The sequence below is a fragment of the Chenopodium album genome, chromosome 14 (genome assembly GCF_948465745.1).
Source record: "Chenopodium album chromosome 14, dcCheAlbu1.1, whole genome shotgun sequence".
In the NCBI taxonomy this organism is placed as follows: domain Eukaryota; kingdom Viridiplantae; phylum Streptophyta; class Magnoliopsida; order Caryophyllales; family Amaranthaceae; genus Chenopodium; species Chenopodium album.
In genome coordinates, this window is record NC_137847.1 from 47,206,403 (window position 1) to 47,229,509 (window position 23,107).

Genomic DNA, 23,107 nt, shown 5'->3' on the forward strand with positions numbered 1-23,107 from the left:
GTTATTGTATGATTTTCAGTTGTAGTTGTAACATTATGGTACATTTCAATTGTAGTTATTAGTTTATTAGTTTTTCCTGTATTGAGTACATTTGAGTACATTAGTTGTATTGAGTACATTTGAGTACATGATATTATATTCGAGTTATATTAACACCACAAGTATAGGTAGGACTTCAAAGTGTAGACATTATAAAATATAAATTTAGACTGGGCCCTATAGGCCATATTACAAACAAACTATTACAAAATATAAAGTCTATAAATTTAGACATTTCTGGGCATATTACAAACAAACTAAGTACAAAATATAAAGTTAGGAGAGACTAGACATATTTGGACCATATTACAAACTAGCACAAAATGTAAATGGCCCACACACAACTCCAAGCCCCGGCCCATATTACAAACTAGCACAAAATGTAAATGGCCCAACACACAACTCCAAAAAGTTGTAATAATTTAGTGGTAGCAGCTATTTATGTTGTATAGCCCACTTTGAGCCCAGCTCAGTTAGCTCATCAAGTTGAAAACCAACATTTTTGCTGAAGATCATAACAACATAACCACCTATCACTCCACATCTAGATCTGCCCTTGACAATCCGAGCATGTACTGGCTGACAAATAACTCTGGCCATGTTAATTGAAACCCTGGTCTCTGTAAGTATCAAAATGTCGGGAATGTGGACTGATATTACATGGCTTAAGTTGTCCATAAATGATTTCCTTGCCATGTCACGGCAATTCCATGTGACTATACGGCAAACTGCAGTTTCTGTTGGAGCTACAGTCACTTCAAATATTGTAGCAATTTTCCGGCCATCTAACGGGTTCTTACTTGTCCAATTCGAAACAAGCGATAACTTTTTCCAGAGGTGAACACCACCCACACTTATTAGCTTGATGTCGTTGGAGTCACTGTTCGTATGCATAAGATGGTCGCCTTCCATAAGGGCACAACTTTCCCTTAACCGTGGCAACACTGAGCATGGGTCTAAGATGTTTTTAATTGACTTCGGAATGACATGCTCGTATCCGTCTCCTTTAGTACCACCTTCATCCAGCAGGATCCTCTGAATTGCGATCTTGAGAGGCTTTGGAAGCATAGCTAGGTCTGAGAGATCGGGAACATGTGCAGGGGAAACTTTGCCCCCCTTGCGTATTACAATGAGGTCACCCGTGACGTGACCACCTCTGGCTATTTTAAGTGCCACATCCCGAGCTCTTACAAGCTGTGTTTGAACTGTGTCACCATCCCCGATTAGTAGTGACTTGATCTCCCCCAAGAAACCGCTTCCATTGTAGCTGTTTCCCCCAATTGGCTGGGGAAACCTATGTTGAATGTCGAGTGTTTGAGTTGGTTTAATGATCAATGGTACTGGCTGGTTTGTGTTACAAACAAACAATTTGCTATTTGCGTTTTTCGTTATTGATGTTTTTGAATCTACACTCTTAATACTCCTTACCGGGATGGCTAATTCGTCTAAATCCATGATTGATGGTGGGATGGTGGGCTGTATTTTGAATATTGGCTGTGTTGGTTTGGGTTTTGTGGAAAGTATTACATATGGAAGAAAAGTTAGGTAGTGGTTTTTTTTTATTGTAGTTCTTCCCGCCATTTAACTCAACATGTGCCTTATTTTCCCGCCAAAATAGTCCACGTGTCAGGCCAAAATAGGAGGTAAGGTAAGGTAGTGCTACTAACCTATGCGTGCGTGAGTAGACTAAGGGAAGAAGGTCTCAGATCACTGTAGTTCGAGCCCAGCTCCTGTCCTTGTCTATAAAGGTGGGCCAAAAACTTTATGCCCTTTTTTAAAAATGTCCTTTGCGTTTCCCTTTCATTTTAATGTCCTTGTCTATAAAGGTGGGCCAAAAACTTTATGCCCTTTCATTTTAATTGATTTTGAGAGCTACCCAAAAACTCATTTGACCCCAAAAACTCATTTGACCCCAAACTTTATCCCAAACCCCTAGAAGTTCTTGGATTTTTTGCCATTATAATCCTATCTTATCCATTACACATATCAAATACGTTTATGTGTTGTGTTGTAATGCATCACAAAATTATGACCATTTGCAATCCAATCGACTTAATTTTGGAGGGCGGCATACAAATAGGAGAAATAACTGAAATTTATGGAGAGAGTGGGGTAGGTAAGACCCAAATATGCTTGCAGCTTTTGTTAACATGCTTATTGGAGCCGCAGGATGGAGGGTTGTACGGGTCATCAATATACATACAAGCATGTCCGGTGTTTCCTGCCGAGAGACTAAACCAAGTAAGTACATATTTATTACATAATAAAGTTGTCGATGAGAATCCGCTAAGTTTAGTCAATGTAAAGAAAATAGATTCTGCAGACCAATTACTTTTAGTGTTAAGCCAAGTTGAGTTGATGGTCTTGCATTCTCTTGAAGGATGTAGGCATACAAGGGTTGTTGTACTCGACTCAATAGCCTATTTATTTAGGCATGAACACAACAACACGGCTAAAGGGTTTAGCGATCGTAATCGTATGCTTATGTCTGTAGTCAATAAAATGAAAGACATTGCAAAGAAGTACAACATTGCAGTTGTAGTGGTCAACGAAGTCGCGGATGTCTTCCCTCCAAATGTGTCAGGTACCTTTACATCAGGTCGTGAGGTTATGGCATCTTTAGGACCCAAGTGGCAAAGTATGATTCCTAATAGGATGTTTATCTCTAATCAATACAATTTATCTAATGATTCATGGTATCGTGAGTGGAGGGTTGTGAAAAGCTCAAACTCAAACCTAGAAGGCCGTCGCTGTGCATTCCGCATCACCAAGAATGGTGTTACTGGTTGGTAGTATCAACATGTGTAACCGTAATTAATTAGCTATTTTATTGTTTTTTATTGTAGAAATAAACATATTATTAGCATGAGTTTGATTTATTAGCATTAAAATAATTTCATTGGTAATTTCATGAGTTTGATTTATTTTCGAAAAAAATGATGGGTTAAAGTTTTAATCAACTATATGATCAAATGTTTAAAGTTTAGACATTACAGATCGAATATATGCATCAAATAAATGTTCATAATATTTGTTAAAGTGTTATTTATTATTTTAAACTGTATATTTTTCTAATTTAAAGTCAAAAATCTACAATTTTTTTGGATTGAATAGTCTTCCTTAATTTATTCAATGTTTTAAAATTAGTATGGAAAAAAACTGCCAAGAGCGCATAGAAATTCCATTTTAATGTTAAAAGTTTATGATGAATAAAACTAAAATAATTAAATAAATAAATTTGATTATTTTTTTAAAAAAAATTAATTAAAAACTGCCAATATTAAAACCACACATTAATAAAATCAATTTGATTTTTTAAAAAAAAAAATAACAAACAAACTTACTAAACACGCCACACATATTATTCAAACATTAGAGAAATAGATAAACAGTCCCAAGGGACAAGACACATCATCAACTGATAAGATAGTTCACTGCGAGTACACACAGACTACGTGACAAACATTACTACATCAAGTTAAAACTTAAATACAACACAACCCAACTTAATTAAAAAGTTCGACTACAGTAGTAGATTTAGTACACAACATGATAATATTATTAGTTTTAAGACCCCTGCTAAACATCATCGCCATCATCATAGTAGCTTAGACCTCCATGCCAACCCTGACCTGCACCTGTTCATGTTTGTAAGGTTAAAGTATAATTAGTTATAATCTTAATTTATGAAACATTTTTAATAATATTAATAAAAGTTAATTTACAGGTATAAGGAAAAGCTGAAACACATTTTTTTGTAAACAATAAATAGGCAAAAACAAATTTTTTTTCGACAAATATCAATACAACAAATTTTTTTTACCATAATGCCCTTTTAGAAATATAAGGAAAAAAAAAAATTTAGAAATATAAGGAAAAAAAGAACATAAATATTTAAATCGTCCTAAAGGTAAAAGTGTTTTTTACCAACAAATAGTAACTCGAGAAATTTATTTTTACCACTATGCAATGCCCATCCAAACACAATTAGAAATTACGAGGAGAAAAAAAAAAAAAAAAACCGCATTAAATTGTATTATAGTGGAAACTGAAATTTAAGTGAAAAAAGTAAATAATATTATAACACAGCATTAACAAAACAGCATTAAGGAAAAATAAAACGAATTTACAAGTCCTACAGCATTAAGGAAAAGTCCTACAAACACCCACACGTTAATTTCTCATAAGCTCAACCATGAAAAGGAACTCTTTAGGGATGGCATTAGAGATGAAGAATTGAAACATACCCACTTAACTGAGTAATGTCACAGCTTCAAGTCCCTAAGTGAAAAAATTAAATTATTATTGTGGAATTACTTACCTTCACTCCTAAACTCCAACATGCACAGAACCCACAACACGGAGGGGGGAAGAAGTGCAATCAGCCACATACACCGTAGCAGCAACCCTTGCTGCATCCCACATGATTACACTCCCCCCATGGATGCCCTTCCCTTCATCAAACTTCCAGGTGAGGGTTGTACCCAAGGACTGAAGAGTCCTTGTCAGATTGGTGGCTTGTGACCCAACCTCAGTCACAATAATTAGAATCGGGTTATGGGTAGCGACAACTTCGCGGAAATGGGGACCGAAAGATGGCCTGCTGATTCTCCGGCCATTCCAAAGGACCACACTAGAGCCGAGTGCCAGATTTGGTATTCCATCCTCCGTTTCACTGCGGATCCTTATGCCACAGTACCGGCTTGACATATCATCTTCTATGAATTGGTCCCGGAATACAGTGAAAGACAGATTTGTAACTGGCGACCGTACCTATTAAAGCAACAAATAACTCAATTATAAGATTAAAGTAAAAAATAACTCAAATTACCTTAAATAATTATAGAGTTACATGAAAAAAAAAAAATAAATAAACGGGGAATATCAAAACAAATTATAATATTTTAAACCATTACCTGTGCGTACACAACATCATCAGTGTAAGAGCCGAATTCACAATGGAAGTTCTTGCCAATTGTGTAAATTGGTCCACTGCGAGGAAGGATAGGCTTTGGATCAATCAAAGAGGCTAGCTTTTTTGGGATGATTGGGGTAATCCCTTCAAACTCGGGTTCTTCTTCGCTTTCTAATTCACGAATTGCTTGTTGCACCCCACCAAGTGCAACAACATCAGCGATGTTTGGCAAGTGGGCTGGAGATACAACCCCATCCTTGCTCATCATCATCATTTTGTTCAGCAGGCCTTGCCTTTCAACAGGCTTTGCAACAATAGCCCGGAGGATATCGCTGTCAATCACTTGTTTGTTTAGATGGCCATTTTCACTGATAAAGTACACATAATCGTTAAAGTCCATCTCAGGGACGAAATTCTTGGTGTGGGTGAAACAATGGATGGCACCTGTTGGTGTTTCACCGTAAAAGCCGGGTGGGTAGGGAATTTGGTCTGCCATGGTATTTTTATTGGGTAAATTTTTTAGTGAAAGAGAATATGAGTGAAAGAGATTGTTGTACAATGCCCTTTGATCAAAATGGCCATATTTATAAAGAAAATTAGGTGGGTCCGGGAAAAAAAAAAAAAATTCTTCATTTTAGGATATGTGGTGGGACCACACATAACAATAAATAATAATACTCCGTATTTGTATATTGTCATCTATATACCCACCACTTTCAAACGTGTGGGTGCAGAAACCCTAATTTATAAAACCCTAATTTTTATCCTTATTTGGAACCCCCAAGATCATAAAACCCAACAAGTAAACAACTCGTATCTAAAAGCCGAATATCGTTGATTTACCTTAATTTATTTTTACGAGTTTATGGCTTTTTTACATTTATTTAATTTCAATTTAGTTTGGCTCGTGCAGGTCCAATCAGTTCAGTTCGTTTCAAGTTGAGTGAGTTAAACTCCTAAATTCTGTGTCTCATATTTATTTCAGCTTTATTCTGTTCAGTAAGAAACAATAAGTCCAGTGCGGGACAGTTCATTTTTTTAATATTCGTTAACGTGCACAAACCCTTATAAACGTTAGTTGATAAATAGTTGAAACATTTAAGGTCTTTGATTGAGTATGTGAAGTGACAAGTAAGAAAATTGTGGCAGTGTCCACATAGGCTTTTAATATAAATGATAATATAAATGTTTCACAAGCAGCTAACTTTAACCAAAGTAGCTGATTTACCCCTATAATATTGTTACCAAGCGACATCTAAATATTTCTTCTTTCTTTTTATGTAAAATTAAGATCTAGTAGTTGTTGATTGATGTGTCGCGTAACATAAATAACACCATTACTATGTCGGCGGCCAAATAAAGGTTGGATCCCAATAGACTATATTTCAATGAATTCATTTGACTCAAATAAAAATAACTACTAAGCAACAACTAATTAAAAAGTTAATTTCGATCCCAATAGACTACAATAATTTAAAAAGTTAAATTCGATCAACTATGAACTAGTATCTTATAAGTCATAGCAACAACAATTACCTATTTTCACGCATAACATCTCCACTGTTTAAGTAGGTTCTAAAATCTCCTAACAATCAACTTCATACATAAAAGAATCAACTTTCGTTGTAAAACTAATCACGTTCAATACTATTTCAGTATGATAATTGATAATAAAAATCAGCCCTAATAAAGAGGATTTATATATTGATTAAATAAGGAATTAGAATATAAAAACACACCGATTAATATGTTTGTGATTTCCTTTAGGGACATGTTAGGAGTTGTCAATTAAGGAGTAATAGTCTTATTTTGTTGTCAACTAATACAAAAGCTTATATTTAATAGTTTACAATATTGGTACTGTCGTAACTACGTAATCAATATATGTAACAAAAAATTTTGTATAGATCCTGTTTACACTAATATTAGTGTACATCGAGCAGTATAAAGTAATAGTCAATTTAGGTTAACTTTTTGTCTTGTTTTGAGTAACTTTGAACATCATATGTTTTTTTTTTTCAATCGAACAAGAGAAGTTTTACAACGGTGCTAAAATAACTTTCAATCACTAATATTTGAACTTTAGTCATTTAAAATATGATTCTTTACCAATAAAACGTAGAATATTTATTATTTGAACTGGGTTACTTTTATATGGATTAGGATAACTTTTATTCATTCATTCTAGGGGTAACGTTTGATCACTTTAAGATATATTGAATTTTATATAAAAATGACATTGTGACAAGTGTCATTATAGATTCGCTTTTTTAGTATAGGTTAATAGATATATATATATATATATATATATATATATATATATATATATATATATATATATATATATAACGATTAATTATATAGATAACATTATAGTTAAAGAGAGTATAATTTTTTTAAATATAAAATTCAATGCAATAATAACTCTTTATAAATTTAATAACAACCGTGCATTGCACGGGATTTAAACTAGTATATATATATAAGTATATATATATATATATAAGTATATATATATATATATATATATATATATATATATATATATATATATATATATATATATATATATATATATATATATATAAGTATATATATATATATAAGTATATATGTATATAAGTATATATGTATATATATATTTATATATATATATGTATATATATATATATGGATATTTATAGTGTGTATATTTATATATATATATATATATATATATATATGTATATTTATAGTGTGTGTGTTTGTAATATACATTTGTTTATTTAGTATGTATATGTATATTATCTTTTTTGTTAATAAATTATTTTAGAAATGGAATACCCTTTTAAGGTAAATTAATTGTATTGGTCTAACTCATTATGTTACATACCCACATACCCATAGCATATCTTTTACATAATCAACTTAATTAAAGCTTCACACTACTAAGTTACTAGACTCATCTAATAAAATCTCTTAAGAATTATCTAATAAACGCCACCACCACCTTTTTCCCACCTCATTCCACCGCCAGCTCATTCCACCATTCCCACCTCTCTCCACCACCGCCACAACATTTATCCCTTTGAGAAGCAATGAAAAAAAATCACAAATCGATCGTATCCCAGCTTGCTAATCTACAAATTAGTGGTTCCAAAAAAAATATAAATTTCCATCCTAAATTACCAACCATGTACTTCAAACCGATTCCCACCGCTGAAGGCCCAGAGTTGAAATTCAATAATGTCGAGTATTATTACAATGACCAAGACCTCAGTGACTTTAATCGCTTGTCAGTTGAACAACTTCATGACGAGTTGTGTTCAGCCCCTGAATTTGGTTCGAGCTACGGCACGCCTTTTCGTGTAATGCGCACACAGGATGATACAACTGTGCGACCGGCATATATGCCCCTAATTGGAGATGCGGAAGCGTATGGCCACAAGTCATTACCAGTTTTTTTAAAATGGTTCTGTATTAGAGAATGTCCTGATATCCCATTATATATTTCTGTCGAAATTGAACCAATATTCGACTTGAAGATCATTGTCGATTTGGACCACATTCCAACATTCGCCCTCCCTTTGTCTTTCCGGGAAGTTTTTTTAGGTGCTAACAAGGTTGGAGTACATGTTATGGAGGTAAAGGACTCAGTGTCGTCAATTTTTTTTACCGTGCAAGCATCTGTCACTTATTTTAGTAGCACCAGGTATTATAGCGTGGGTATTAGTTCGGAATCATCTTCAAATAAGTTAAAATTTAAGAGAGGGAACATAGTGGTTGTTTGGAATACACGGAACGCCCATAGGCCTTCATTTCGTGAGCAATTTGAGCTAATTCACAACAAATACAAGCCCATGGTTGTGATGATGACTGAAGCAAGGTGTAGTAGGCCTATGCTTCCTCATGTTAGGAGTCAGATGGTCGGTGAGTACAGGCTTGAACCAGTAGGACCCAGCTCCGGCCTGGGCGGTGTCCTCATCGCTTGGGATAAGCGCGTTGTACCCTATTTCACTAGACGACAGGATACACTATACGGTCATGTAGTTTCGGTGCATATAAAGGTAACATTATTTTCATTAAGATTTATTTATGGTTGAAAATATTGTATGGTTAAATGTTTTTTATTTGGGCTGCAATGAAGTTAGATTGAAAGTGTTAGAAACATGTATGAATTTGCACAAAATAATTAATCAGGAATTGTATTACATGTGTTGCTAAGTCGTTTAGTTTTTATTACTCGGTTTTTTTTCCCTCTTTAATTAGTAGGATTTCAACATTATGTTATATTTATGGGTGTGGAGGATCTTAATTTGTATTGAATTGAATTTACAGTTGAATAGCTTTAGTTATTTTAATTTGAATTTATGCATCAATATGCTGTGTTTTGATTTATATTGATAATCAGCTAAAAAAAAATACTAAGACCTCTTGTAATAAAGTCTAGTGAATGAATGTTTATACTGGTGTTTCGTACTATGTTAAAAATTTTTATGTTAATTTTTTTTTTTTTTTTTTTTTTTTTTTGGTTATTATAAACTGGCAGCAATCATCAGAAGACATGTTACTCTCATCTCGAGCTATTCCTGCTGCAAGATATTGCCATGGTGATTCCGACTCCGACGATGAAGTATACGCCGCTTTCACGGAGTGGTTCTACAACTCGGGTGTGTTGGCCCTAACGGAGTAAAGGTACTTGATAAATAAATATATATTATAGGATTATTATAGGAAGACACTTTTTATCAATATATGATTAATATAGTACTTGATAAATAAATAACAAAATTCGAGTTAATATGTGATTAATATACTACTTGATAAATAAATAACAATATTTCAGTTACAATATTTCAGTTACACACGGAATTACCTAATAAGATTAATAACTGGCCAAAAAAAATGAGATTAATAACTGGGGCCCTTGAATTAATATTATTATAGTAAGACACTTTATAAATATATGATTAATCACTGGGGCCCTTGAATTAATTTTCATTACATATGGAATTACCTACTGGTGGAAATGATAGTGAAAATAACTTAGAAGTGTATGTCCTGGCGAGTCGTATAGTATTATATGCTATATGTAGTATTATACGTCTATTGTGAACCCTACTGATGTCCGTATGTGTATTTAAGTGGCAAATTCCTTTATGGATTCCCAATTTCCCAGTAACAAGCTTTGCCCATCCAAAAGTAGGATAAACAAATAAACCCTAGTATCCAAAAACAAATACACCCTACTTCCCAAAAACAAAACATACATATTATTATCTTCATTCGTAAAATTCAAAAAATGGCGAGACGTGCAAGGATGGTTGATGGGAGTCCAGTATTGTTGTTTGTTGGCCAACCCACTGGCCAAGTCCCAGAGTTGGACATATTGGCATACGAGTTCTTTTTTGAGAGTAGGGATGAGGGAGAGCTGACCAAATTATCTTTCGAGATGATTGGCTCTATCATAGTTGACCCATCTACCCTTAATTTGCAAAATCATAATTTGAAAATGCGGTTAATTGGTGGTGAAGGTGGCTTAGTACCTGCTCATTTCCCCAGTATATCAGACACTTATCCTTTCAGAATCGAATTCAAGTATTTCTTAAGGTGGTGCTTTGGTGCATATCCCTTTACTAACCCTGCACAGCCACATTGCCTATTACCAGCAATGGCCGTCGTAGACCCTAGGCCTGAGCTGATGTTAGATTCAGAACCCTTTTATCTTGATATGCTACATGTCCGCATTCATATGGCCTCATATGCTGATGCATTTCAGCTAATTTCATCCCCTTCATTCCCTAGCGCACTAAATCTAAGTGTTTCCTACGCTCATGAGACCCCCTGTAGACCAGGCCACCACGCAGTCGACCTAGATTCGTTGTTCTTGCTTCCTCAAAGCACTAATGTCCCAGTGCCTATCGACTGCAAAATCGTAATTTGGAATGTCCGAGACCTTACACGGGAATCGGCTCGTCTGCATTTTACCCAGATATTTCAACGATTTCGCCCTGAGATTTTAGTCTTGACAGAAACAAGACAAACTACGGACAATGTTATTGAGATACTAACTGGGTTGCCAGGTGAATATCAATTCGTACATTGTCTGGGTGTGGGGTTGTGCGGGGGTGTTTTGGTTGTTTGGCTTGGGGGTGTGATAAGTGTAGTCCGTCTGTATGCTCCACTTGTTCGCTTGAAGTTAAATATCCAGGTATATTTACAATTTATACAAATATAATATAAATGACATTATGTTAAATTAGTACAACAATGGCTGATTTTCAAGTATTTTTTCAGGGTCATCGACCATCAAGACGAAGGCTATTTTGAAAGGAAGATTGTACGTGTGCACAATTGATGTTTTGTTGCCGGCACAAGTTATTAAAAGTATCGGCTTTTGTAATTTGGCTATCTATGTTGAACGTCTTGTATGGTTAAAACTACTAGCTAGAAGAATCATTATTAGTAAGTGTAATAGAGGGTTTGTATTAACCTTTTGTGAGTTCCTCTATTGGTTTGGTTGTATTGGTTTGGGTTAGTAGCATGAAAAGAATTTCAATATATTTTATATCAGAACCTTTGTATGTAGTACCGGAAAGGGGAAAAAAAAAATTATGATAGTATGATAGTAGCGCGAATCAAAATTGAAAATCGAAAAGGAGTACCATTACGTTTTGATTTACATTTACATTATATTAACTTCTTCTCAAGGAAATCAATTGAAAATGGATAAGCTCTATTAAACTATATTTTAATTACAAAATGACACTGTTAGGAAAGATTAGGAGAATACTATGCATTATTATCAATATTATCATATAAATTAGTTTCATAATATTATCATATAAATTAGTTTCATAATATTATCATATAAATTAGTTTCCTTAATTATAGCCTTATTTCACTCAAGATAATTGTTAGCATAATTTTGTGATCTATGTAGTGTACATATATGATATGAGATCAATGAGAATAGCTCAAGCTTTGAGCCCTTATCACTTTGACACAAACTCACCAAACATAGTTAATCCTTTACTGTTAGTAATCAAATTTTTATTTAATTGCAGGATAATGCATGCGATTAATATATGTAAATAATGATAATGATTGTAGATATACTTTTGAATAATGTTAGTAATCTAAGTTATGGTTTTTTAGTGATGTGATTTTTTTATAACAATTAATGCTGATTTGATTTGTTATAGGTTTTTAATAATAAAATTTAAAAAAAATTACAGACCTATAACAAATATTAGGTCATCTGATATATGTCGACATAATGCTATTTCATCAGGGGTGTATTGCATAAACAGACATGTAGATTGAACTAGATGTTGACACAATGCTATTTCATGAAGAGTGTAGTACATAATATGCGTGTACATGGTAAAAGATGTCGACATATGCTATATGCTATTAGGATGGATGTGTATTGCATAAATCAAAGTGCGTATGTGATGTATTGCGTTTACCAAGGTCTGCAGCATGTGAAGTATACACAGTGCGTAGCATTAAAGTCGGTGGTAATTTCGTACGAAGCTAATTTGAGTTACCACCGTAATTCCAACTTCCAAAGCTGCGAAAGATGAAAATAAAGGACACATCAATCTTGTTGAAGGTGGCGTGTGTCAGTCTTGCGTGATGCAGTGTACAAAAATCAAATGATGAAAGGTGCAGATTGAAAAACGGGGGCAAAAGGGGGCAGTGACTTGTCACAATCAACTTTTTAGAATATCTAAATATATCATTTTTGTTGAAAATTCAGAGTATGGAGCTGAGCTAATTAGCTGTTACCCACCAAAAGTGACTAGTAAAAGCAAGAAAAGTGGTACAAGAATCAACGGTTAAAAAAAGTCAGGTAAATCTAAAATTAAATATGAGTATATTAGAGCAATATTTTTTTTAAAAAAAAACCGAGTGTATTAGAGCAATTATGTAGTGGGTAACAATAAAATAATCATTATATGTGAAATGGAAAAACAAGGGAGTATACCTTGATACTAAAATCATAAAAAAATCATGGATTATGGTAACAATAAAATAATCCCTCTTAGTACGACGAATGATCATACTAAAATCATGGATTATGGCAAGCAAGTTGTAATCTAATTTATTTAATGTGTTGCATAAGGTATCATGTATTATTTATTTAATATTTGATATTAAATAAAAGGAACCCAAGTATGGAAGACCCAGATAAAACAAATAGATCATTAAATCAATCTTGCTTATAGTTCATTAAATCAATCTTGCTTACTTGATCATGCATTATCCTATCCTGCAATTGAAGTTTTTAAACAAGTTGGCATTATAGTTAGAAGCTTCGACAAATAATGAAAAGCAAATAAAACGAAAGATTGGAAAAAGACTTTAAAGCTAGATGACAATACGCTATTATTGTTGGAAAAAGATTTTAAGGTCATTTGAATCTTACACGAGAAGGCAAAAAAAAGTCTTTAGTATGAAAATTGAAAATCTATCAATGCTCCCTCCGGAATAACAAAAATTCGAGTACAATTGTTGTAATTGTCAACTCAACTAGGTCTTGCTTTGATAACCACTTGTTACAATTTCTTTTTTGGTTTACAGAAATAAGAGGTATTTTTGGATGCTAGAATTGATGTTAAAGCCAAAAAAACGTCCGGATATGACCTAAGCTTAAGCTTACTTATGTTACTATCCATAGCCAATTTTTATATATACATATATGTAGGTATATATATATGCATAGGTATGTGAATATGATCCTTAGATCTGTAGTTATCCATTGAATCTCAAAGATTAAAGATTATCCTTCGGGGTGACCATTATTCGGATGAAAACCAGAATCGAATCTAATATAATTCAAACCAAATTATATCAATTCAGATCGGATCCAAAGTTTAAATCGGATTGAAATTACCCTTATCTTCTAAGTTTCTCTTAATTTATAAGAGAAAATATAGTAATGTGGGATCTAATAAATACTCCCTTGTTCGGATGCCAAAAACCGAGATAAGCGAATTGCGAATTATGATAGCGTTAGTTACCAAAAACCGATCCGCATTACTTACCAAAGCTGGCCTAGGTCGGATTATTTTCTAAAAAGCCTGGGATCGGATTGGATTACTAAAAACCCTCAATTTATCGAGATAAATTGAGGGTTTTTAGTAATCCAATCCGATCCCAGGCTGTTTAGAGAAAATAATTAATTCTTAATATTAATCATGTTAATATTAATCATGTTACATTGTGTTCGTGATTATTACAATGTTACAAGAAATGCATTAGTTATATTCGTAATTGCATTAGACCCAATTGTTAGTTCCAAATTCGGGATTGCATCAAAAGAATCGAATAATAATTCGGATTGGATCGGATTTGGTAAGTAATGCGGATCATCATCCTTAAACCCCCTCAATTTATCGAATTGGGATTTGGCCTTAATCATCCTTAATCATCCTAACGTATTCATTAACCTTTAATTATTTTCAAAAAGACACTTATATCCTAAATTATTTTCAAAAAGACAATTATATCCTAAATAATTTTATAATCCGTAATAATTCAAATCATCCCCATCCCCTATGGGAAATTTCAAATCCCCGATCTTCGAAACTGAAATTATTTAATCACTGCTAAATTCATATATCAATGTAGTTTGGGGATTATTTAAAAAAATAACACCATTTAAATAAAGAAATAGCATTTAAAAAAAAAAAATTATTTTGTATAATAAAAGACACCATTTTTTTTTAAAAAAAATGGTAGACCACTTAAAAGTAAAGAAATAGCACACACAACACATATATTACAACCCACATTGCCAATTATACCCACCGCAGCTCACTATATAAATGAAAGGTCTCTCACCCTTGTGTTTCCCGCACTATCTTTACATCCAAGTTAGCCTAATTACCCAAATATGAGTTCACCTCCAAACCAAGTTCCACCTCCCAATGATCCGAATTTCCCACCAGTCCCACCCCGTAGACGTCGAGACGGACCCATTCCAAGGCACCGCAACAAGCACCATAAGGTGCAAAATAAGCTCCTCGCAATGGCCATAGCTGGCAATACCTTTTCCCGCATCACTCACGGATGCGTGATTGATGGACCTTCCTACCCTACGGCCAACGATAATAACGTTGGCGAGGGCTTTGGAGGGAAACTCAAGCCAACAACTGAAAAAGAGGTCGACCCTTCACCTCAGAAGGAGGTCGAACCTCCAGCTGAGAAAGAGGGCGAACCTCCTGCCCCTGCCAAGGAGGTAGCTGAGACGGAGGTTGATGAAATCCTCGATGCTGTCGTAGTTAGCCATGGAGGCCATGGAGGGCAAGCTACTGAGGAAGGAGGAAACGCAGCACCTGATCCAATTTACCCTAATCCGGCGAATATGGAATTGGGTGAAGATAATGGCAACCACGACCCTGATGTGGTAGCTATTGTGGGTCTTCCGGCTGTTGCTCCTGTCCCTACAATCACATTTACGGTGAAAAGCCTAACCATAAATGATCCTGGGGTGGAGTACAGGCTGAGGATCAATCAAACCTTCAAAAGGGTGTACTATCACTATGCTGAGATGGTTGATCGACTAACGGATGATTTTACAATCATGACTTCTGATGGACCTATTTGTCAAGATGATACCCCTAATCGTGCTGGTGTTAGGGACGGAGATATGCTATATGTTCGTGGCGAGGTAAAATAGAGTTCTTTGTTTTGACTAATATGATTGTCTTTGTTTGTGTTTACTTTTTACTAAACAAATAATCTGGTTAATCTTATTTCAGAATGCTGACTTTAACATGGATGCAAGGGTGAAGCAATTCTGTGTTCGTCAAGTCCGCACACGCCCCATGAAGATGATGTTCAAAGTCCGTGTTGATGGGTCTTTCAAGAATGTCTTTCAGAAATGGGCTGAGGAAGTTGACATGGATCCTAGGGACATTGTCCTGATCCATGAAGACAAGCTTTTGTCTCCATACCACACTATCCGTGGTGTTGGGATGAAGAATGATCAGGAGGTGTTTTGTTTTACCAACCGTTAATCACACAAAGCATTGGGCCTATTCACCGTTCTCCTCTTGTCATAGTTATGCCACTATAGAAGTGGTTAATTAGCTTAAGTTTCAAATTCGGTGACAAGAGTCTTTTGTAATGTCCTTCAATTCAGATGTTTATATGTTAGTAGTTGTAATGTTGGTGGCATATGTGTTTGTATGGCCCCTTTTGGTGAAAGCTTTTGCTGGTAGTTGGTAGTTGGTAGTTGTTTCATCTGTAAGAATGTCCTGGAGGACCTTGTGTGTGTAAGCTGCTGGTATTTATGTATTATGTATTATGTATTATGTCTTGTGTTTGGTAGTTTCTTGTTTCAAGTAAAATACAAATGGAACCTAAAGAACTTCATATCTAACTTTAATAGGTTTTTTAAAAAATCTATAAGTAAGTAATCGAAAAAAAGCGATAGCAAAGTAAGTAAACTCGATAGACCCCATAAGGAAATTAAGTAATGCAGTTTATTATGGGGAAAAAAAAGCAATAAGTAAACTCAAAGAAAGCAATAAGTACACTCAAGGGCCAAAATAAATTGAGTTCTTATGGTGGGAAAAAGCGATAAATTAAAGTAATAAGTAAACTCAAAAAGACCCGCCAATAAATTAAAGTATAGGTGACGAAAGCGATAAATTAAAGTCTAGTAATAACTTAATAGACCCTAATAAAATAATTTCTTAGTTTCGTATATGGTGACGAAAGCGATAAATAACTCAATTGACCCTAATACTATTAATTTCTAAAACCGATAATTAACTAATTTCTTAATGTATTATGAAAACAACCTAATAACTAAAATCAATACATCCTAATAACTAATAACACTTTTCCTTTTTCAAACAGAACCGCAACGTTATGGAGGGGGGCTGATAGGCTCTGTGTGATAAACTAGGCTCACTGTGAATAGATATAAGATGGGCTCACTGTGAATAGATATAAGATGGGCTCATTTTCTCTCTAAACTAAGAGTATATATATGGGCTGAGGTGGTCTGTATAAAGATTATGTATATATGGGCTGAAGTGGTCTGTATAAAGATTGGCCATTTGTAAATATATATAAGATGGGCTCCTTTTCTGAATACAAATGCCTGCGGCCCATTTGTAAATAGATATAAGATGGGCTGCTTTTGACTAAGAGTATTCCAAATAAGAGACAAAAATAGACAAAAACGAGTAGCTACTATGAAACATAAGTTCAGTATTCAGCCTAAATTAGGAATAATGAGTAGCTACTATTGAAACTGCATCAAGTATTCAGCCTAATTAGACAAAATGAGTAGTATTCAGCCTAATTAGACAAAATGAGTAGCTACTAAATACTAGAGGAAGTTGAGTTGGGTTTTCCCAGACTTCATACACCCAAAAAATTGCCGTTTAGTTCATACACCTAATTAGTGAAGTACAACGTTTATGCTACAAAATCACAGATTATGTGGACAGGAGCACTAAAATTCAAATGAGACATCAGAGCACGAGTCTTCAGCATCAATGGCGACCCTCCTCCGTTTAACCTGGCACAGGGAAAACAATGCAAATCATGTGCACAACCAATAAATATAGCGCCATTTGTTTACAACAAATCATGTGCACAAACACAACAAAATGATCACTATACATACACGTGTGGAGCGAGGGTAGTTTGAGGACGTCGCGTTGTTTGCCAACACATGTTGTGACTTGGAAGCTGAAGCAGCCTGTACCGATAACAAGATTATCAACATAGTGTTGTTTGAATACAAGATTAAGTGCAGTGTATGAGAAGGAACTAACTTTGAGGGGGCCTTTCGTGCTGGTATTTGCCTTCTTATTGGGGGCCTTTGCTGTCTTTGAGGGGTTGGCATTAGGAGTCTTAGGCTTCCTCCCTGGGTTCTTCTTCTTTGAAACCTTCAAAATAAGAGCCAATTACTTTAGCTGCTTTGGTAATAATAAGGTAGTAAAACATGAGCCAATAATAAGGTAATAATAAGAGCCAATAATAAGGTAATACCTTTGCCCCCTTTGACTTGCTTTGGTCATGATCAGCTCCGAGAGATAGATCATCTTCATCAGGTTGATGAGCAGAGGGACCCTGTTATAAAAACAACAACATCTATTAAAACCTAGTGCACCAAGATTGTAAGATTGTATACATGTGTGTATGGTTTCCACACCTTCTTTGATTTGGGCAGTTTGTATCCCATTTCAGCCAACGTCTTGTGCCTTGAACCTTTCGGCCTGCCCCGGGCCTTCTTCCTAATGGGGGGATCCTTAATAGCCACAGGTTCTGCACTGTCATGGCACACTGGAATGTCTGTTTCTTCTAGTTGTGGTCTCTGTCCATCCTCGGGAGTGTCCGGAGTGTCTCGTTGTGGTGCCGAAGAATGCATATTCACCGATGATGGAGTTGGAGCAGCGATGACTTGGCCGTCAAAAAAGGGCAACGGTTCTGCCCGCTTCTTCCGGCTTCGCTCATTTACTTCGGAGCTGAGCTGTGATAGGGTGCTTATGACCATATCAACTGTGTCGTCATTAATCATTGCAGCCGCATCACATATAGGCTCAAACGTGTTCATCATCTTGTTAAACCGTTGCACAGCCGCATCATCACATGGGTCATAATAAGGCACCTTAACTCGTGTGTGTTTGCGGGGTATGTCCTTGCGCCACCGGGTTAGTATGTATTTCTCAGGGATATCAAAGACTTTGTTCTGATCTAATATGCGAATGCAGTGCTTGCATAAAATGCCGTGAGTTTCAAACTTTCGGCAATCACAGCTGACCTCCTTCACATCAGTAGAAAACTTCACAGAGTATAGTCTCCTGTAATCTGTGATGACTTCTTTACTTGTTCCTTCAGGTACGATCCAAACCCTATCCTCAAGAACGTATTCCATCAACGTCTCAGAAATTTTCTTGGTATCAAGTACATAACAATACCCCATCCGAGCACATTCAGTCTGCACTTCTTGAAATTTGTTGTCCGTGTATATCTTCTGGAACAACTTCTCAACTCTAAAACCACTCACCAACCTTCTCAAATACTTAGCACCTCTCGCATCGGCATTCACCTCATCACGAACCCGCTTCTTCATCGCCCTTGAGTACTTAACAGGGAACTCATGCAACTTTGTATGCCTGTTTACAAACCCATCAAAAAAGCGGTTGATGCTTTCAACCCTTTGAGTCGTTTTCATTCCAGCCCAGAAGAATTCCTTCATGTAGGCCGGAACCCACATGTGACTTTCCTTGTGTAAGCTTAGGAGCCACTCATCATCTTCGAGTTCATACTCATATAGCATTTCAGCCCATCGAGAGTGGAACTCAGCCGGCGTAAAACTCTCGTACACAACCCTCTTAATAACATTTTTGAATTCATGGTACCTGCTTGAACAACCCGGGTGTCACATTGCAGTCAAAAGTATTAAATTTCACCAATGTTTCAACATATAAAGGCGTGGCGCACTATGAAAAACCATATCTGATATACGCACATACCCCATAACCATATATAGTACTAAATTTTGCTGTTCAAAATGCCATATCTCTGTTCATAAATATCATTAAATTAATGGACCAGATTAAGTAGCTATACAGTGGACAGGCTGATCTAATTTTTAAAGTACAAATTATGCAGAATATGATCAGGATAATGTATTATGATGATACAAATCATGCTCTAATTATATGTAAACTTAGGTTGTCAGCAAGTTCCCAGCAATAAAATTATGTTCCTTATTTTGCAAAAATAATTTGTATGGGCCTTCTGTGTAATAATTAATAGTGTAAATTTCAGAATTTCAGATTACTAGTCTAACAGATCTTTAGCTTTCAGAATTAACAAGAGGTAATATATGTTCATAAATATTAAATTTTAGCACAAAAATATCTAACTTCGATAAAATTCATTACATCCACTAACTAACTTAACAGGACAGCAGCAGATCAGGTACTTATCATATCTAAAGCATAAAGAAGACAGGCAAAATAATCAGAAGATAACTGAAGAATACCATGTTAAGAAAACATTTACAGAATTCAAGAGAATTCAATAGAGATTCTCCTCATAATACATCAAACAGATCAGGAACTTATCATATATCATATCTAAAGCATCAAACAAACAAATTAATCAGGAACAAGCATGAGACAGCAGCACAGGACAGCCAAGACACAGATACAATACCAAACAAATTAATATAAATGTACATTGAATAAAAACATAAACAAGAGCAAGCAGCCTCTCACCGTGCTCGCTTGCCAAGTTTATCGGGAATCTTGCTCAAAATGTGCCATATGCACCATCGATGCCTTGTATGTGGCATAATTTCAGCTAAAGGCCTCCGCATAGCAGCTGCTTGGTCTGTTAGAATGGCCTCGGGAGCGCGATTGTTCATACAATGTAACCACTGCCTGAAAATCCAGGAAAAGGTATCACAGTCTTCATGGGAGACTAGTGCACAGCCAAGCAACAACGACTGGCCATGATGGTTTACCCCCACAAAATTCACGAATGGGAGTTCATATTCATTTGTCAGATAAGTCGCGTCAAAGCAAACTACATCTCCAAAATCATCATAGGCAGCCCTACTACGGGCATCAACCCATAACACATCCTTCAACCGGCCTAATATATCCAACCGTTGAGCATAATAAAAATTAGAATTCCCAGCTTGCATCTTTTGAAAATAATCCATCATAGATACCGCATCACCTCCAACCATTTTCAGGCGCCGGGCTTTGTAAACTTCATGTTCCAAATCTTTCACTGTCAGCTTTAATCCCCCATTTCGTTCCGCATCCATACAGCCATGAATATGAGAAATAGAAACACCTTCTTCAAAGAAACTGAACAACTTCCTCTTCACATTGGAAGTCAATTCCTTCATACGATACTCCTTAACAAGCTTTGACTTGCGCGGAGTAGGATCATGGCCAGAATGCTTTAACTCCACGGTCTTCAATTCCCAATCACCATCTCCATTCAAACTAGCATATACTTTGGCTTTGCAAAGACATTTCTTCGAAGTCCTCTTCCCTTTACGCGATTCATCATCACACACTTCCCCACCAACAGATGCTGTTGGTCCGGATATTTCCATAGCTTTTGACCTCTTCTTCGCCTCCCTTGCTGCCCTCATGTCAGGTCTACCCCAACACTCGCACCTCCAAGTTGTGGCAATTCTCTTTTTCTTATCAATCTTGGAATTAACTCCCTGCACCCTTGTCACTCCAAAGCCCTGTTGCTCAGCATAGTCCTTGTAATATGCTTCCACAGCTTGCCAAGATTTGAACACCATACCCTCTCTAGGAGGGTCCACAACTTTAACAGCATTGACCTGGTTGCTAGCAACAACAGTTTGTGTGGTCTCAACTGTCTTCATGGGAGTTAAGTATGGATTACCAACTGGACCCTCAGTTTCTGTCTCGACTATGTCATCAAAACCATTCAAATCTTCCTCTCTTTCACCAGTATTATCACCATTTTGTCCTCCTAAGCGATCCTCAATCTCAATTTCATCTAGGCCACCTATGCAACCTCCTTCTACATTTTCGAAGCTATCCTCCATTATTTCTTCTGAAAGATTGTCAATTTCCATGACAATGTCTGAATTTATAAGGTTCAAATTAATCAATTTAGTTATCACATTACAGAAATCCAATTACAAAAATCTGCTAATTTCACAGTCATAACCCAAAAAAAGCTGAAGACATATGTTCCTAATTTCACAACATAACCTGCTTACTTTTTGTAATTGGATTTTTGTATTTTGATTTTTTTTTTCAACAGGCATTTGTTCCAAATTACATTTTTTTCCACTCTATTGTCTTTTGGCTTGTTCTGTCTCAAGCATGCTCTGTTTCTGTTTCTTAAGTCCAGTAGTATATATTATCTTTCTGTTTCTGTTTCTCTTTTTCTACTCTATATTATCTTGCTTAATTTGATTATCTTATATATTATCTTCTCTTAACTCAGCCATTGCCTTGATGAGGAGGCGCATTCTTCACAACCATAAACCATATAAAAAATCGAATTACTGAAACCCATAACATTACAAAAGCAATATCAAATAACACAACTCCCACACCCACACAAACACGAATTAACAACAAACAGCTAATTAGGACCACTTCACATAAAAACAACGAATTTAACCAATAAAACAATCAATTAACACTAAATTAAAAACCTAAAACAAAAATTCAAGTCATAAAATCGCAAAAAAATTAAATCAAAAAGTTAAATCGCAAACCCTAACCTTCCATGACGCCAAGATCCCCTTTTTCTTCAACTACTGTACGAAGTCATCCCTCAAATTTAGATCGATCTGGCCTCAGATTCCACACAATTTCATTATATATATATATATTTTTTTTTATCTCTCGATCTTTCTCTTTCTTCGTTCTTTTCAGCTCAAATATACGAAGAACACTTTTTACTGAGATATACAACTTTTTACTACAGTACAACCGTCAAAATACAAATGGACGTTAAAAATTTGAAGTTAGCGGAATTTTTAGGCCTAGTAAACTCCGTCTACCCAACAACCACATCAGCATCTTCAGGATACCCAGATCACCACATAAGCATCTTGAGTGTTTATTACAATCAGCAATAAATAATAATAGTTCACAGTTCCCACAGCTCGAATATTACGCAAATGCCACTAGAGAAACAGAATATGTTTCTCAATAAGAGAAACTGGGGGACGCCCAGAAGAAGATGAACAAGGGGATTCGAGGGTTTAAAAGGTTTTAAAAGTAGAAACTACTCCGTAGAAAAGAGAAATGTTTCTCTTATTTATATACTCCCTCCGTTTCCATTAGTTGCACCACTTTTCATTTTTGATCGTCTTATATTAGTTGCCATATTACTATATTTGGAAAGGAAACACTATTATTTTATAATTTCTCTTTCCAAGTAACGTCACTTTCACAAATATTTTATTGTTTCTTTTATCCTACCAACCATACCCACACTACTTTTTTTTTATTATTTCTATCTCTTACTAATAATACTTTATTTTATTAGCTTATAAGCCTAATTTATAATTTTCTTAAACTATGAGTCAAGCCTACTATAGCAACTAGTGCAAAATGGAGGGAGTACGGAGTAATTGAAATACGAGTATGTTTCTCAAAGGGTAAAGTTGCACGAGTA

The 23,107-nt window shown here is 35.3% G+C and overlaps 1 protein-coding gene across 1 annotated transcript; it reads left to right on the plus strand.

The window, feature by feature from the left end:
* Positions 1–2,397: 2,397 nt before the first annotated feature.
* On the plus strand, positions 2,398–2,832 carry LOC145578194 (DNA repair protein XRCC3 homolog). Its single transcript, XM_081635557.1, has one exon. The coding sequence runs from the start codon at positions 2,398–2,400 to the stop codon at positions 2,830–2,832; it is 435 nt and encodes a 144-aa protein (XP_081491683.1).
* The last annotated feature ends 20,275 nt before the right edge of the window (positions 2,833–23,107 follow it).

Coding starts and splice junctions, on each gene's coding strand:
- LOC145578194 (XM_081635557.1), top strand. CDS start 2,398: ATGGTCTTGCATTCTCTTGAAGGATGTAGGCATACAAGGGTTGTTGTA.